The 17,750-nt window shown below is 36.4% G+C and overlaps 1 protein-coding gene across 3 annotated transcripts in view; it reads right to left on the bottom strand.

Annotated features, from left to right (window-relative positions):
• Window positions 1-333: 333 nt before the first annotated feature.
• The window catches only part of LOC118636568 (putative P2Y purinoceptor 10), a 39,256-nt gene continuing 21,839 nt past the window's right edge, over window positions 334-17,750 (bottom strand). For 2 of the 3 annotated variants that reach the window (XM_036271704.1, XM_036271706.1), the window contains exons 2-3: window positions 11,230-11,311; window positions 334-1,841 (exon numbers count right to left, since the gene is read on the bottom strand). In XM_036271704.1, coding sequence (XP_036127597.1) covers window positions 806-1,841; window positions 11,230-11,311 — 1,118 coding nt within the window. In that variant the 3' untranslated portion in view covers window positions 334-805. The remainder of the gene's footprint in view (window positions 1,842-11,229; window positions 11,312-17,750) is intronic. The other variant, XM_036271705.1, reaches the window with a different exon arrangement.

Genomic DNA, 17,750 nt, shown 5'->3' with positions numbered 1-17,750 from the left:
ATAGTCATATATAAATCATTGTTTCTCAAAAACTGTTAAATATAAGCATTTTTGTGTTCACAGTGTTCATGATCCACTTTGCCATACCCCATCAAACAAAAGTCAAAATGCTATACCTGGCATTTAAAGTCTAGGCCTGTAATTTTTTTATGTTGATGTATAGTTAATATGCAGTATTATGTACAAAATAATTCAATATTTCTAAATATTTAAAAATTATCACCATGATAACTCTAGTTAACATTTGACATTATACCTAGTTACAGATTTATTTTCTTATAGACTCTATAAAATTATAGTCTATGGTGAAACTTTCTAAGATTTTCTCTTAGCAACTTTCAAATCTACAGTACAGTATTATTAAATATTGTCATTATTCTCTACATTGCATCCCCGTTACTTATTTATTTTATAACTGAAAATGTATACCTTTTGACACCTTTCACCATTTGCCTACCCTTCCAGGTTCCTGAAACCACAAATCAGTTCTCTGAGTCTTTTGTTTTAGAGTCCATTTGCATTTGGTTGAAAACATCTGTAAAAAGTTTATGTAGGTCTCTTAAATAAGAAAGTGGCTTAAATTTCAAAGAGGACCCAGGCAAATCCCATTTTCCTTTCTTCTCCCACAGTTTTCACACTATGGCTCCACCATCACGTCCCTACAACCACAACTATTATACAAGAGGACATTTATTCCTGCTGTTCACAAAGTTCGTTTAAAGAAATTGTTTGGCTGGTCTTTTGATCTTTGCGGGAGAAAAAACAAACAGTTAAACAAATTCGTAATTGAAAAGGTATTTTATTTTTAGCCAATCACTGATGAACCACTCTCCCTGCTCATGAGGCGGGAACGGGTCACAGAGCTGCTATGGCGGGATAGTTGGTCACGAAACTCTGAGGCCATGAAATAATAGAGAATTGGATCCAAAAGGCAGCAAATACTTGCAAGGCATAGACAAAAAGGGTGAAAATACAGTGTGCTTTTTACAATGGAACAATTGCTAATGATTCCTTCCTTTACCATAGTGTAAAAACTAAAGTTGATATGATAGGGAGTAAAGCATATGAAGAAGACTGCAGCACACATGAAAACCATCCGCAATGCTTTCTGCCTCTCATTGATGCCCTGGAAAGCTATTGGTGGCTGTCTCAAGGATATGGTAGTTTTCCAGGTGCACCATGCGATGGTGACGACTGGGATCACAAATCCTGCCAGCTCAGCAACTGTAACCATTCCAACCAAAGTCACTGCATTCATACTCTTGTATCCAAGGTCAGCAAAGCAGGATTCAGTTTTGTTGGCTAAATGTGTGCTTCTCAGGATGGGAAATGGCAAACAAGCAGTGCCCACGACAACCCAGATGGCAGCACTGATGCCCACATCATACCTACGCTTCCAGGCTCTGGCCCTGAAGGGCTTGAGGAGAAAGAAGCATCTCTGAAGGCTGATGCAGGTCAGGAAGCAAATGCTGGCATACATGTTGAGATACTTCAGGTAGAAGCACAGCAGGCAAAGGGTCCTCTGGAAAGGCCACTGGTGGCTGATGTAGTAGTAAATCCGGAGGGGTAAGGAGAGCACATGAGCAAGGTCAGCCACAGAGAGGTTGATCATGAAAATGATGGCTTTGTTTTTCTTGCTGATGAAGCGGCACAGAACCCACAAAGCTGCACTGTTGGCCAGAAGACCAGGGATGAATATGAGGATGTAGGTGGTTGCATAGAGGGTGTACTGAAATGTCAAATTAGTGACATTGCAGTTAGTTTCAGCATTGCTAGTACTGCTGCTTTGCATCTTGAATATTTCAGTATATTCATTAAAGTAAGCCGTAGAGTTATGATCCCTGCCCAAAGCAAAGAAAAAAAGTACAATGGTTAACCAGTTCCTTAGCCAACACCCAGATTTCTTTTTACACTTGAAAAGACATAGAATATAATTAGAAGGTACCTGTTTCCAGATGAATGAATAAATGCTCAAGGAAAATATACTATTGATCTCAAGTTACACAATGACTCGGTTAGAGCAGTGGTTCTCAACCTTCCTAATGCCATGACCCTTTAATACAGTTCATGTTGTGGTGACCCCCAAACATAAAATTATTTTTGTTGCTACTTCATAACTGTAATTTTGCTACTGTTATATCTTAGGTGAGTGACCCCTGTGAAAGTGTGGGTTGACCCCCAAAGGGGTCGCGACCCACAGGTTGAGAACCACTGGGTTAGAGAAACATGCAATTGTCCCCAAACTGCCTTCCCAGATAGTGAAAGTTGTCTTTTTCAGGCAAGGATGTCCTGAAATATTTAGTTTATTTTTCTCACAACAGCAAAAAGGGTGTGGAATTTGAGTCTTTCTTTTGTGTCCAAATTTGTCTTGCCCCAAGCCTTGGTTAAAGTGAATACTGATTGTAATGATAGGAATCGACCCTCGCCTTTTATATCCCTTTGTCTCTCCTTTGTCTGCTACCTTGCTTGTTGGGTCCCGACTTCCTACCTTGGCACCACAGCACTTGGAAAATGGCCCTGCCTCTCTCAGCCTGCATTGCCAGTATCCTAGCGGATTTTCAAGGCTTGTGCATGTTATCTCATTATTCTATCAAATTAGCTTCTTGTTCTCATGTGCTTTGTGTCTCTCCCTTGGCTTAGTTTGCATTCCAAATTTACATTAAAAATTTCAGTCATGTATGAATTTAGAAGCTTAACTGGGCTATTTCCCCTTAAGTGGTCCAGAAAAACAGAGAGTATTCTTTGTCTAAGGGGAATTCTATACTGGTGTGGCATCAAGGACATGACAGATTATCCAACAGTCACAGTAAACATTGATTTGGGCATCAGCAAAACATGCCACAAAAATCACTTCTTAGAAACAATTTAAGATTTAATTTTTTTTCATTAAAGTAGTCATCACAATACAACACTATGCAGCTGTAAGAAAGAAAGATCTCTTATCCTTTGAGATGGCATGGAAGGACCTGGAGAGTATTATGCTAAGCGAAACAAGCCAAGCAGAGAAAGACAAATATCACATGATTTCACGTATTTGTGGAATGTAATGAACAAAACAAGCTGGTGAACAAAATAGACCCAGAGACATGGAAGTGGGGTGCAGACTGACAAACCTCACAAGAGGGGGACAGCAGGAGGGAAGAGATAAACCATAGAACTTATACACATGTATGCATAAACAAGGACATAGACAATAATGCTGGGGGGGGGCAGCATTGAGAGGGGTGGCAGGATTGGGAGGAGGGTGTCAATGGGGGAAAAAAAGGAGAAACATCTGTAACAAAAATTAATTAATTAATTTTAAAAAATTCTACATGAAACAAAAAAAAGTAGTCATCACAAGGACTAAAATACCTTTGATAACCTTGGACTTCTTTAATATTATTTTATTATTTAGTATGTTTTTTATTATGTATTATATGTAGGGCCTGAGGAATATAGAATAATATTTAGGACTTCTCAAGGTCTGGCTGTGAATTTATGCAGGCTGCCTGCAAATAACAATGGTAGGAAAGCAGCAAACTCATTATTTCATTTTTCATCTTTTTACAATTTTAGACTGTGGAGGAACTTTGTAAATCATTTCATTCACGCTGCATGTAATACAGGTAGAAGAAGCAAGGCCCAATTCATTAAGGCCACAAAGCCACTGAACAGAGATCTGGGACTTCAGATAAGAGGAAAATATGCCTAACATTTACACACATTCTTCTCTTGATCATTTCTTTTCCCCTCAAAGACAAATTTTGCAAACATAACTTCTTTCCATTTTGCAGGAATGTTTATTGCATTTAGAGCTAGAAGTGAAAGAAATAATGCAGTGCGGTTATTCCTCAGGTGGAGTAAGAATTTTTGTTGTTATTACTTTATTTTATTTTATTTATTTTTTGATAATTCATGTATTATTTCAAACATCTGCTGCTGATTACATTGTGTTTAAGTAAAATTAGATGATAGTCATAATGCAATGAAGACTCCGCCAAATTCTTTGGCCAACCAACGCCAGTAGAGCTCAGTGGGGGCCACTAGAAAGCTAATTGTAATTAGGAGCTATTTTCTAGCTTTTTTTTAAATCCTCACCTGAGGATATTTTTCTATTTATCATCAGATCAAGTGGGAGGGAAGGAAAGAGAGAGAGAGAGAGAGAGAGAGAGAGAGAGAGAGAGAGAATCATCAACATGAGAGAGAAACATCAACTAGCTACCTCTGCACAACCCGACCAGGGGGAGGAACCACAATTGAGATATGTCCCTTTACCAGAATTGAACACACGACTCTTTGGTCCACGAGCCAATGCTCCAACCACAGAGCCAAACTGGCCCGGGCTATTTTCTAGCTATTTAAAAAAATGTATCTTTATTGTTGAAAGTATTACAGATGCCCCTCCTTTTTTACAGCATTGAAACACTCCTCCCTGTTCCCAACTCGCCCCCCCACCCCAACCCCTGCCTTCACCACATGCACTGTTGTCTGTGTGTTCATTGGTTGTACATATATACATATAAGTTCTTTGGTTTATATGTTCCCGCCACCCCCCCTTCCCTCTGAGTTTTGTCAATCTGTTCACTATTTCCATGTCTCTGGATCTATTTTGTTAGTCAGCTTATTTGTTCATTAGATTCCACAAATAAGGGAGATCATGTGATATTTATCTTTCTCTGATTAAGTTTATAAAATAAAGAGTGGACAAGTGTTTATTACAGATGTTTCTCCTTTTTCCTCCCATTGACATCCTCCTCCCCATCCTCCCCACCCAATCCCCAACTTTGTTGTCTATGTCCATTGGTTATGCATACATGCATATAAGTTCTGTGGTTTATCCCTTCCCTTTCCCTCTTCTGAAGATTGTCAGTCTGTACCCTACTTCTATGACTCTTGGTCTATTTTGTTCATCAATTTGTTTAGTTCATTATATTCCAGAAATAAGTGAGATCATGTGATATTTGTCTTTCTCTGCTTGGCTTGTTTCACTTAGGATAATGCTTTCCAGGTCCCTCTATGTCATTACAAAGGATAAGAGATCTTTCTTTCTTACATCTGCATGGTACTCCACTGTGTACATATACCACAGCTTTTTTATCCACTTGTCTACTGATGGACACTTGGGCTGTTTCCAGATCCTAGCTCTTGTCAATAGTGCTGCTATGAACATAGGGGTAAATATATTCTTCCTGATTGGTGTTTTAGGCTTCTTGGGGTATATTCCTAGAAGTGGGATCACTGGGTCAAAAGGCAGTACAATTTTTAATTTCTTGAGGTAACACCATAGTGTTTTCCATAATGGCTGCACCAGTCTGCATTCCCACCAGCAGTGCACTAGAGTCCCCTTTTCTCCACACCCTTTTCAGCACTTGTTATTTGATGATTTATTGATGGAGGCCATTTTGACAGGTGTGAGGTGATACCTCATAGTTGTTTTAATTTGCATCTCTCTGATGGTTATAGGATTGGCAATGATACATCAGATAAGGGGTTAATTTCCAAAATATATAGAGTACTCACAACTCAACAAAAGGAAGACAAATAACCCAATTAAAAAATGGACAGAGGACCTAAAGAGACACCTCTCCAAACAGGACATACAAATGGCCAACAGACATGAAAAAATGTTCAACGTCTTTTCATTTTCTTAATGGTTTCCTTTGCTGTACAAAAACTATTTGGTTTGATCTGATACTTCTGCCACCATACATAGAATACATTGACTATATTCTCTATGCTGTACTTTACAATCCCATGACTATTTTGTAACTACCAATTTGTATTTCTTAATCCCTTCAGTTTTTTAACCCAGTCCCCCTAGGCCCCTCCCCTCTGACAACAATCAGTCTGTTCTTTTTGTTAGTGTTTTGGGTTTCTTTAGATATAGTCTAGAAGTGGGATCACTAGATCAAAAAAGAGTTGTATTTTTAATTTTTTTGAGGAAACTCCATACTGTTTTCCACAGTGGCTGTACCAATCTGCATTCCCACCGACAGTGCACAACACTTGTTGTTTGTTGATTTATTGATGACAGTCATTCTGACAGGTGTGAAATGGTATCTCATTGTGGTTTTAATTTGCAATTCTCTGATGATTAGAGACATTGAGCATCTTTTTATTTCTATTTGCCATCTGTATGTCCTCTTTGGAGAAGTATCTTTTCAGGTCCTCTGGCCATTTTTAATTACATTGTTTGTTTTTTAGGTGTTGAGTCTTATGACTTTTTCACAAATTTTTTTATATCAACCACTCTTTGGATGTATCATTGGTGAATATATTCTTGCATGTAGTAGGTTGTCCTTTAGTTTTGTTAATGGTTTCTTTTGCTGTGCAAAAATGTTTTAGTTTGGTGATGTCACACTTGTTTATTTTTTCTTTTTCCCTTACCCAAGGAGATACATTAAAAAGAACATTCTTAAGAGTAATGTCAGAGAGTTTACTGGCTCTGTTTTAATCTAGGAGTTTTATTGTTTGGGGTCCCCAACATCTTTTTTTTTATGTTTATTTAAATAATTATTTTTCAATTACAGTTGACATACAATATTATATTAGTTTCAGGTATACTCCCAGTAATTAGACAATATATAACTCAGTAAGTGATCATCACAATAAATCTGGTACCTATCTGACATTATATATAGTTATTCCTATTTTAATCCCATTGTACATTCTTGCCTCCTTTTCTGTATATTAATTGACCATGTAAATGTGGTTTATTTCTGGGCTGTCTATTCTGTTCCATTGACCTATATGCCTATTTTTATGCCAGCACCATGCCGTTTTGATTACTATAGCCTTGTCATATAATTTGATATCACATAGAATGATCACTCCAACTTTGTTCTTTTTTCTCAAGATTGCTGTGGTTACTTGGGGTCTTCTGTGGTTCCACATGAATTTTAGAATTATTTGTTGTATTTCCATGAAAATGCCATTGTTATTTTGATAAGGATTGCTTTAAATCTATAGATTGTTTTGGGTAGTATGACCATTTTAACAGTGTTAATTTTTCCTATCTATCAGCACAATATATGCTTTCATTTATTTATATCTTCTCAATGTCTTTATTCATTGTCTTTTAATTTTCCAAGTAAATATCTTTTACCTCTTTGGTTAAATTTATTCTTAGGTATGTTATTTTTTTATGCAATTGTAAGTGGTATTGCTTTCCTAAATTCTTTTTCTAATAATTCATAATTGCAGTATAAAAATGCAACCAATTTATGAATATTAATTTTGTATCCTGCTACTTTACTGAATTCATTTATCAGTTCTAATAGTGTTTTTGGTAAAATCTTTAGGGTAGTTATAAAATAATCATAGGGGTGTAAAATATAGCATATACTCAATAATATTGTTATAACTATGTATGGTGCTAAGTGTGCTCTAGACATATTGGGAAGATCACTTTGTAAATTATTTAATATCTAACCACTATGCTGTATACCTGACACTTATAAAGAACAGTATTATATTAATTTCAGTTGAAAAAAATACATTTAAAATGCTATCAAAAAATAACAAAAAACAAAAACAAAAGATAGGCCTACTTTTAGATTATCCTTGTAAGAAACAGAATGACTTTCTATATTTTTTAAGTCCTGTTCCAGGAAATAGAATAAAAGAACAGGATCCCAAGTGATTAATCCACAGATAAAAGAGAGCCCACAATATGAGCTACCGTTACTTTAAATAGCACTTTTCACTTTTTTGCCCCTTAAATTCCATTCTCCCTACTTGTATGTGCAATATGTTCTACAAAGTTACGCAGTCTTCTTGCTATGAATGCATGCCTTTAAAAAGAGGATTGAATGGTGCTCACAGGAAAAGACAGAAAATAATTATCATGGTTTGACTATCAATAATGTACCCCAGAATCTGCAATCGATTTTTTTACATGAATTATCTAATTTAATCCTTTCAACTATCCTAAAAGGTGGGTACTACTATTATTATCATAATGTAGATGAGGAAACTAAAGTTCAGAGGGGTTCAATAAATTGCTTGAGGTAACAAAGCTAGAAAATGGTAAAAAATGAAATGTACTGTTACTCCTGACTTGATCCAAAGTCAATGCTTTTTCCACTACACCACTTGTCTCTTCCTACTCAGGAGGGACTATTTAATAGAATGGGGTTCATTGTGACACTTGAAGGGCATATTATGGCAGAACCTTTTTAATGACATAGACAACCTTATTATCTTATAACACTAAGATTACTCTAGTTAGGCTATCAGGATATAAATAAATACTTATCCCCACACCTATCACCAATTCCTCCTTACCACTCACTTTGACTTTAGTACTGGTACTGCTTCTACTCTTATCTATCATGTATGCAGAGGTTGTGAAAGAGCAAGGGATGCATCAAGTGCATTTCAATTTTCCAAAATAAGAACGGCTTGCTCCCACCCAAATCACACCTCCACTCCTGCTTTTTACCGATATGGGTATTTGTTTCTCATTCACTGGTGTAGTAAGTGTCACTCGCTAAAGGGACATGTTCTGTTCACACTTTTGTGTTAAATAACAGAGATCTATCAGACTAGAACAGCAAACCAGAGGTCAGGTTTACACTTTCTTTTTTCTTGTGGGTTCTTATACCTTTGCAATTCACAGTTTATTATGAGTTTAGAGATTTGCATGGCCTGCTCTCCAAAATTTCTTCTCTTCTCCAAACTGAAAGGGAAGTAGGATGGGTGTTTTTTTCCTCCCAAAACCTTTTTGGTGATGATGAAATGTAAAATCCCCATAGTAGGCTGATGCTGGTAAAATTTTTTTTTTTTTTTTTTTTTTTTGGTAAGGCAGAAACATTAACTCTCAGAGAGGAAACATTTAGCTTGCTGTGGACAATCTGTGAAATTTCTGAAATTTAAGAGAGAAGGACAACCTAAGCCACTAACAGGAAAATGCTGGAAGGAAGGACTAAGGTTGGAGTACGTGCCTTCTCTCTGTGTCTGCCTCTACCTCTGCCTCTGCCTCTGCCTCTGCCTCCATCTTTCTATCTTTGGTGCTGGCTCTATTGTTTACTATTTCTGATTGTTTTTTGTCCACTATGCTGTCAGTTTCTCTCCTCTTCAATCTAGATGTATTTTTGTTTCCTGTCTTGGGATGAGGTGTGAGACTGTTGAATCACTCCTAAATCTGAGTTCCCCTTCTCCGTCTGTGCCAGGACTCTCCTCCCAGGAATTCAAGCTGGAAACTGGGGATTTAAACAACCCCTATCACGACATTTTGCCAATATCCAATCTGAAACCAAGTGATTCTCCCTCTTAGAAAGTTCTCAAATTCATCTTCATTCTATATGTACTTTCACTTAGCCATCCTAATCCAGGCCACTGTCATCATTCCTCTTGACTATTGTGACAGATGCTTTAGTATACTCACTGTACCCCAGTTTTGACCTGTGTAGTCCATTCCCCATACTGTATCTAATACTAACATTAATTATGACTGCCATTTATTGAAAGCTGCCATTTATTTATATCCTAAGCACTCTTCACATATTATCTAATTAATCCTTATACAAGCTCTATGATTATTTCCATATTACAAATGAGGAAACTCAGACCAAAGGAGGTTATAAGTTGCATAAAGTAAAAAATATATACATTTGAATATTGTAGTAATGATGTATTAGAATTGAAACCCATGCTTGTCGCCATACTCTCTTATCCTTGTCATGGCACTTACCACACCTATTGAGATGTTTTTCTTTAATTAAATTTTGCACTCCTTGATGGCAGGGACTGTGTCACTTCTTGTCCTCTTCTTAGCCTTTCCACACTGTGGCCAACATGATTTTTAAAAAATGTATCTTTATTCTTGAAAGTATTATAGATGTTCCCCCCCTTTTTCCCCTCATTGATCCTCTCTTCCCTGTTCCTGCCTCCCCACCTTCACTATACTATGTCTGTGTCCATTGGTTATGCTTATATGTACATTGGTTTATCTCTTCCCACCCCCTACCTCCTTCCCTCTCAAGTTCATCAGTCTGTTGCCTGTTTTTATGTCTCTGGACCTATTTTGTTCACCAGTTTATTTTGTTTATTAGAGTCCACATATAAATGAGATATTTCTTTGAAATATTATATCACTCTCCTACATAAAAATCCTTTGCTGGTTCTCTATTGCATTAAGGCCAAACTTCTCACTGTAGCCCTAAGGCCATACTTAATATGGCTCTGGTGCCCTTCCAGATATCTTCATGCCATTCTCTTCTTCTGCCTTCTATGTTTTAACTTTAACTTTTTAGAACAAGCCAAGCATCTGTTCCTGACAAAGTGCTCTGCACGTGTAGTTTCTTCTATTGGGAATTCTCCTTATGTAGATCTTCACAGATCCGACTCCATTTAATCTCAGTTTTTCTTAATATTTATTGGCTATTTCACCAACTATGTTGTTAGCTCCATTAGTGCCATAACAAGATGTGTTCAGTTCATCACCACAGAGCCAAGACATAGGCTGCTACTTAGTAAGCACTCAAAGAAAAGTAGTACAATTTAATTGAATTACATACAGAATAGTTTAAAGTCCCTATTTGGAAGCATTATGCAAAAATACAAACCCTGATATGTCAACAAATACATTTCTGTTGCTTGCTGCTTTCCTAAAAATTTCGATTTCCTGGATTTCCTTTAAAAAATCTTCTAATTGGGCTATTATTGTCAACATTCCTTGCACCTACCCTTTCCAACTTATAAAAGTCATGCCTGAGTGCTACACCCAAGAAAGATGGAGTCTGCAGTGAGGGAGACAGCACAGGGACCCTGGCAGCTGTCCTTTCAGCTCTCTCCCAAGCCTCAAACCCCAATCTCTCCTCACAAGACTCTGTTCTACTCCACCCTCCCTCTGCTGGAGTCCAGGAAAAATGCAAGGTTCCTATCTGATTATTCCCAACCAATTGCTGATTACTTGAATTCTGTCCAACAAGCTGAAATGTTAGTTAACACCTGAGAACACTATGGAGCCCATTGTAAGGGTTGAAGATTCAGAAAATGAAAAGGAAACAACAGTATCCATATGAGAACATCCCAACCATATGGGGGAAAACTTCAGTATGACAGTCAAAGGAGGAAAACCATGACCAGTCAGTGGATCAGCAGCACAGTTACAACCAAGAAATGCGATTACAGGATCAAGAGTACCATGTAGACAATAAATACTAGGCAAAATCATAATATGTGAGAACGCCATCTCCTCAGTATATACTTCAGACCACCCTAGCTCTGTATTTGGGAACCCACCGAGACAGATAGGAGAGCAGAGTTTCCGATGCCTCCTCTTTGTTCCTCCAGTGTGCAGTGCTCTGTTCAGGGTACACACCACCTACACCAAAATATCAGGACCATGAGGAGGGATGTCTCTTCTCTTGAAAGAGGGGTTTGGTGACAGGAGCTAAACCCTAAAGGGAAACACAGAGTTCTAATCTAATAATCAGAGCATATAATCAGCTACCACTTCTAAACTAATAAGATTACTTTCAATGTGTGCCTCTAAGGATGTTCCTGATAATGAAGGTTGGTGTAAAGTTATGACTAAAACTTCATCAAACTCCTTTTGCCCTGAATCCCATCTCAGAGGTAAATATTTGGCTCCTGTCTCAAGTCTCATTTCTATCCTCATCTTTTTCTTGCACTTGGCAACACTATTCTGACTTCATACTTTTTTGTACTCTTAGTGAACTTACAGGCTTCAAGATAAGAATGTCTTTGAGGGAAATCTCTGTATCTTAGACTTTTATATTCTTCACTTTGCTTAATGGGGATTAGGCATGCAGTGGAGTTTCAGTTCATGCACATTGATTTGTATCGGTAAGATAATGAAGAATAGACATGTGTTATGGGAGCTTTAGGCAGTTTTACTTCTAATGTCTCTCTTAGGAGTTACTATCTCAAGCAACAGCTATATTCTCCTGCTACTGAGGAAAATATGGGAAAGGCAAAGATAATAAGGTTGAAGTCTAATAAGTATGAACACCTAAGAGCTTCAAAGCTTGTAATCTCAGCTTTTTATTTAAAATCCAACAGGAATCCTATAAACTTAAACAGAAATTTGGTCATTACACACTTCACTTTATGAGATAACTAAAGTTTGTCTCAGAACACAAAGATATGTCAGGTCTTTAAATATAATTCAAGGAAGCTGAGTACAAGAATTTAGTATGTACCAAAAACATCTACCCAAAGCCTGCTTTTCTTTCCAACCGATTGCTTAATACTGTGGCTTCACAAAGGTACAGCTAACAGGAGCTTATATTATTGTAACATCAGAATTTGTATCATATTCCTAGGTCTCAGTGAAATACTAAATCCAAGAAGTTTTTATACTCATTCTGTCAGTCAATAGCTAAGAGCTCTTCATATGTTAACTCTAATCCTTGTAAGAGCTCTGCGATTATTATTATTATACCTCTTTACAGATCAAAAAATGAGGCTATCAAGGTTAAGTTTGTTTCTCAAAGTCACAGTTATTATGAAATCAGTTGTAATAAGGCTCTTCATGATCAGAGAAAGTTAAAATTCATCCTATGTAAAAATGTATTTCATACACACACACACATTCTTTTTTCTTTTAATACTTAATTTACTAATATTTTTTTTTTATTACAGATGTCCCTCCTTTTTCCCTCTTTGATGCCCTCCTCCTTGCTCCTGTGCCCCATCCCACCCCAGGCCTTAACCACAATGTTGTCTGTGTCCACTGGTTGTGCATATATGCATATAAGTTATCTGGTTTATCTCTTTCGGCCCTCACCCACCCCTGAAACTTTCAAGGTCACTGGTCCAGCCTGACCTTGCCCAATTTAAGCGTTGCCTTTATGTCTCTCCTCTGGAACTTCATGTAGCAGCCTGACACTGGGGTCAACTTGCCTTTATTTTCTATGATGAACACATGAGGAGAAACTGACAAATCCATTGATCCTAATATTTTTATTGTTGGAGTCTTGTTGATTCTCTGTGAATCATTTCTATTTGATTGTACTATGTAGATTTAATACCCACTAGGGATATGTTAATAAAACTATAAATGCATAGTGCAATACCGAACAAAAATATTTTTTGAACAATTTATATAGAAGAGTAAGTTGTTTTTAGTGTTAGGCACATTTCTTTTAGGAACTTAAAATGTTATAAGAATTTTTTAAGCATTCAATATTTTTAATTATAGGAAGCATTTGTTACTAGAGCCAATTATTTCAGGTGCTCAAAGTGGAGTATTGATTTTATTACCTCATATACCTCTAGAATGCCATATGTTCTGTTAGAGATAAAATTGCACAATAAATGCCAAGTCTCTGTTAAAAAAAACTCAGTCATATATTTTAAAGTGGCACTTCTGTGAATAAGAAGGTTCTTCAAAGATGAAAAAGCTATTGTTCTTCGTCCTACTTCTAGCACGTGTGTGTGTGTGTGTGTGTGTGTGTATATATATATATGACAAATGACTGCCCACCAGGTGTCAGGATAGGGTTGTGTCAAAACCAATCATTATGGAACTTACTCTGTGAGCTCAAATCATAATAGATCTGTGTATAGGGTACTGTAAAAAAATTATGTATAACAGTGGTGAGCTAGATAAGACAAGATGTTGTAGAATGAGGAACACTCAAAAGCAGTAGAATATATTGAAAAGAGAACTTGATTTAGAGCTAAGACACTTGGATTCTAGTAACTATTCAAATACTAATTTTACTATTAATTATTAACTATTCAAATCCAAATGAACTATTTCCATACTAATACTAATTCTAGTAACTTCAAATCTTTGTGTTGCTGTGCTAAACCCCTTCCATTCTGTGGGTTTCATTTCTCTCGTTATTAAAATAAGACAATTTAAACTGGATGATTTTTTTTTTCTATTACAATTTACTTTCAATATTATTTTGTATTGCATTTAGGTGTGTACAGCATAGTGGTTAGACATATCCTTTACAAAGCATTTAACTGATATTTCCAGTAGCCAACTGACACCATACATAGTTGTCACAATACTGTTCACTATATTTCCTATGCTTTAATTTACATCCCCCCTGACAATTTTTTAACTATCAGTTTGTACTTAATCCCTTCACCTTGTTCATCCAGTTCTCCAACCTCTCTTTTCTCTGGCAACCACCAGTCTGCTGTCTGTGTCTTCTATGAGTCTGCTTCAATTTTATTTTTTTATTTTTTTAATTTTTTTTTTTATCCTCACCCGAGGACATTTTTCCACTTTTTTCAGATAGAGCGGGAGGGAGAGAGAGGAAGAGAGAGAGAGAGAAACATCGATGTGAAGGGACACATCGAGTTGCTGCCACCCACACGACCAACCAGGGCCGGGGACTAACTGCAACCGAGGTACATGCCCTTAGCGGGAACCGAACCCAGGTCTCTCTGTACCGCAGGCCGACGCTCCAACCACTGAGCCAAACCGGCCAGGGCCAATTTTATTTTTGAACTAGATATTCTTCGAAGCCCATCTAGCTCCAACTTGCCATGACTTTGTGCACATGGATCCTGTCAACCACTGACATTAATACCACCAGCACTAACACTGCCATAATTGATGCAGCAACCACTATCTCTATCAACGTGACAATTTACACTTTACAAAGATATTATTATTACATCTATAATTGCTGTTAATTTTTATTAAATTATATAGTGTAAGTAATAAGGTAAGAAGATATCATCCCCATTTTAAAATCAGAAAACTAAGGCTCAAAAAAGTGACTTAATTTACCCTAAGACATAAGGTTAGCAAGTGACAGGGTAAGGTAGGTAGAACCTAGAACTCTGGCATCAAGATGAATGCTCTTTTTCTAGTACAACTTTACAAAGCTTCATTCTATCATTTCCCCCTCTTTTCATCCCTGGTTGTGTCACTAATACCACTAAGTGAACATGTTTATCAAATTTTCTTCTCTTATTTTCTTTGATAATAGTGCCTGTAGGTGGGCTTGTCATTTTTGGGAAAAGGGAAAATTAAATAGGGAAAGGTTGCTGATGGAGACAGCACCTACCTCCTAGGGGACAACCTTTACAGTCCATTTGGGAAACTGAATTGCTTTGCTTTTTTAAAAAAACCTTTTTCTTCCTCTATGAACCAAAAAAAAAAAAATCTCACATGAATTATCCAAGGCAGTCTGACCCCCATGAACACAGTATCCTTCATTCAGTGACTCACAACCATAGTCAAAGAAGAGCAACTGAAATTTGGAACTCTGCTGTGTCCTGAATTAATTGAAATCAACTCTAAATAACCCATGAACATTTGGATATACCATGAAAGTCTATGAATTTTCTATAAATTCAAGGAAGTGTAAATTATTTTTATCTTTGAAGTGAATTAAGACAGACTATTCACACATTAATATCTCAAAATTCGGATTGAACATGCCTGCATGCATTCTTATTAGATTTATAAAATAAATTTTAAAAGGTCTAATTTGATATCATTCTGGCAGTTGGGGCAGCATTATGGATGTAGAAAGAATTATGTCTTTTAGGCAGACCTGGGGCCATATCTTGATTCAGTTATCTGCTTTCTAGCCTGAAACAACTCATTTCATATCTCTGGGCTTCAGTTTTCTCATTTATGAAATAAGGATCATAGTGCCTGCAACATAGATCATTGTGAAGATTAAATGAAAAATGTTTGTCAAAGTACCAATTTTCATGTCTGGTACACAGTAGACATTAAATAAATGTTAGTTCATTTCAGCTTCATTTGTACAAAATGTAATCTCTATAGGCCTTTGGTTAAATTCTGTACTTTTCTGGGTTTAGAGAATCCTCCAAAAAGTAGAGTTGTGAGAGATTGCCAGCAGAACTAAAAGCAATAATTCTTAGAGTTTAAGGGTGGGGAACATGTGTTACTTGAAAAAAATAATATTTCTTATTGTAGAAAATATATCTGGAAATCAAAACAATTTCTCTATAATACAAACTGATAAAAGAACAGATCTACAAAATATTTTTGGCTTTACTTGGAAAACTTAAATGTGATGTTGTAAATTTTCCTAGGAGTTCTTATAGTGAGATCTTTTTGTTTTTCAAAGGGAACTTTCATTTTAAAGATTGAGAAATACTCTTTGAGTGACATTGTCATTGTGGAAATCAGATTTCAGAATTATTTCCCTTGTTTAAAAGTTGAGGATATTATGATAAAAATATTATTAAAAAGTATAAAGGCCCTTGGCAAAATCTACTGAGTTCCCTTTGACATATAGACTATATTTCCACAAGGCTTCCTCTAGCTAGATTTCTACACTATGGCCCCAGTATTTGCCACTCCATGATATGTAACTCTTCTCAGGTGCCTAGGGGACTAGAGTAAAATCATTGTATTGCTAGAAAGGAAATTAAAGATTATCTATTCCAATATTTCGCTCTTATTATAGGTTACAATATTGAAATTCAGAGAAATAAAGCAACTTACTCAAGGTGACACAGTGAATTACTGGCAGAACTTGAACTAGAACCAAGACTTCTTGACTCTCTTTGTATTAATCCATCTACTTCATCACTCTGCCTATGACACATGTGAACCAAACTATATGAAAACATCTAGCAAAATTCCCGATCTAGAGTGTAAGTAGATTTTTGACCAAATGTTTTTAAATAAAGCATAGACTAACATCCAATCATTACCCTGATTATTAGAATTCTTAGAAAGGGTGATTTCACAGCAGACAAATTTGTTCTCTTTGCTAAAGCTGTAACAGAGGGCTACAGACTGCCCTGCCTCTTAAGACACCAACTAAGTGGTAAAAGCTGACATCCCTGTCTTGTTCTTGATCATAAAGGAAATGCTTGTAGTTTTTGCCCATTGAGTATGATGTTGGTTGTGGGTGTGTCATATGTGGTCTTTTTTTTAGGTATCCTCCCTGTATTTCCACTTTTCTGAAAGTTTTAAAAATTTTTTTTATCATGAATAGGTGCTGAATTTGGTCTGAATCTTTTTCTGCCTCTGTTGGCATGATCATGTGGCTTGACCCCTTCATTTTGTTTATGTGCTGTATCACATTTATTGATTTGTGGATATTGTACCAACCTTCCTACACCATACACAAGAATAAACTTAAATGGATTAAAGACTTAATTGTTGTACTCAAAACCTTAAAAATCCTAGAAGAAAGCATGGGCAATAAAATCTTTAACATTTTTCATAGCAATATTTTTTCTAATATATTTCCTCAGACAAGGAGAACAAAAGAAAAATAAACAGATGGGACTACATCAAATTAAAATGTTTTGCACAGCAAAGGAAACCATCAACAAAATGAAAAGACAACCCACTAAATATGAGAACATATTTGCCAACCCCCCCAAAAAAGGGGTTAATATCCAAAATTTACAAAGAACTTATCAAACTAAACACCAAACATCCAATTAAAAAACTGGCAAATGACCTAAATGCATACTTCTCCAAAGAGGACATATAAATGTCCAATAGACATATGAAAAGATGCTCAACATCACTATTCATCAGAGAGATGCAAATTAAAATGACTATGAGGTATCGCCTCACAGTTGTCAGAATGGCCGCCATCAACAAACAGCAAGCACTGGTGAGGATGTTAAGAAAAGGGAACCCTCATTCATTGTTGGTGGGCAGGCAAATGGGTACAGCCACTGTGGAAAACACTATGGGGTTTTCTAAAAAAATGAAATGGAACTGCACTTTGACCCAGCAATTTCACTTCTGGGAATTTATACAAATAAACCCAAAACACTAATTTGAATATATGCACCCCTATGTTTAGAGCAGTGTTATTTACAAT

Source organism: Molossus molossus, unplaced genomic scaffold (assembly GCF_014108415.1).
Source record: "Molossus molossus isolate mMolMol1 unplaced genomic scaffold, mMolMol1.p scaffold_m16_p_2, whole genome shotgun sequence".
Taxonomy (NCBI): Eukaryota; Metazoa; Chordata; class Mammalia; order Chiroptera; family Molossidae; genus Molossus; species Molossus molossus.
This window is presented reverse-complemented; position numbering and strand designations above follow the sequence as displayed.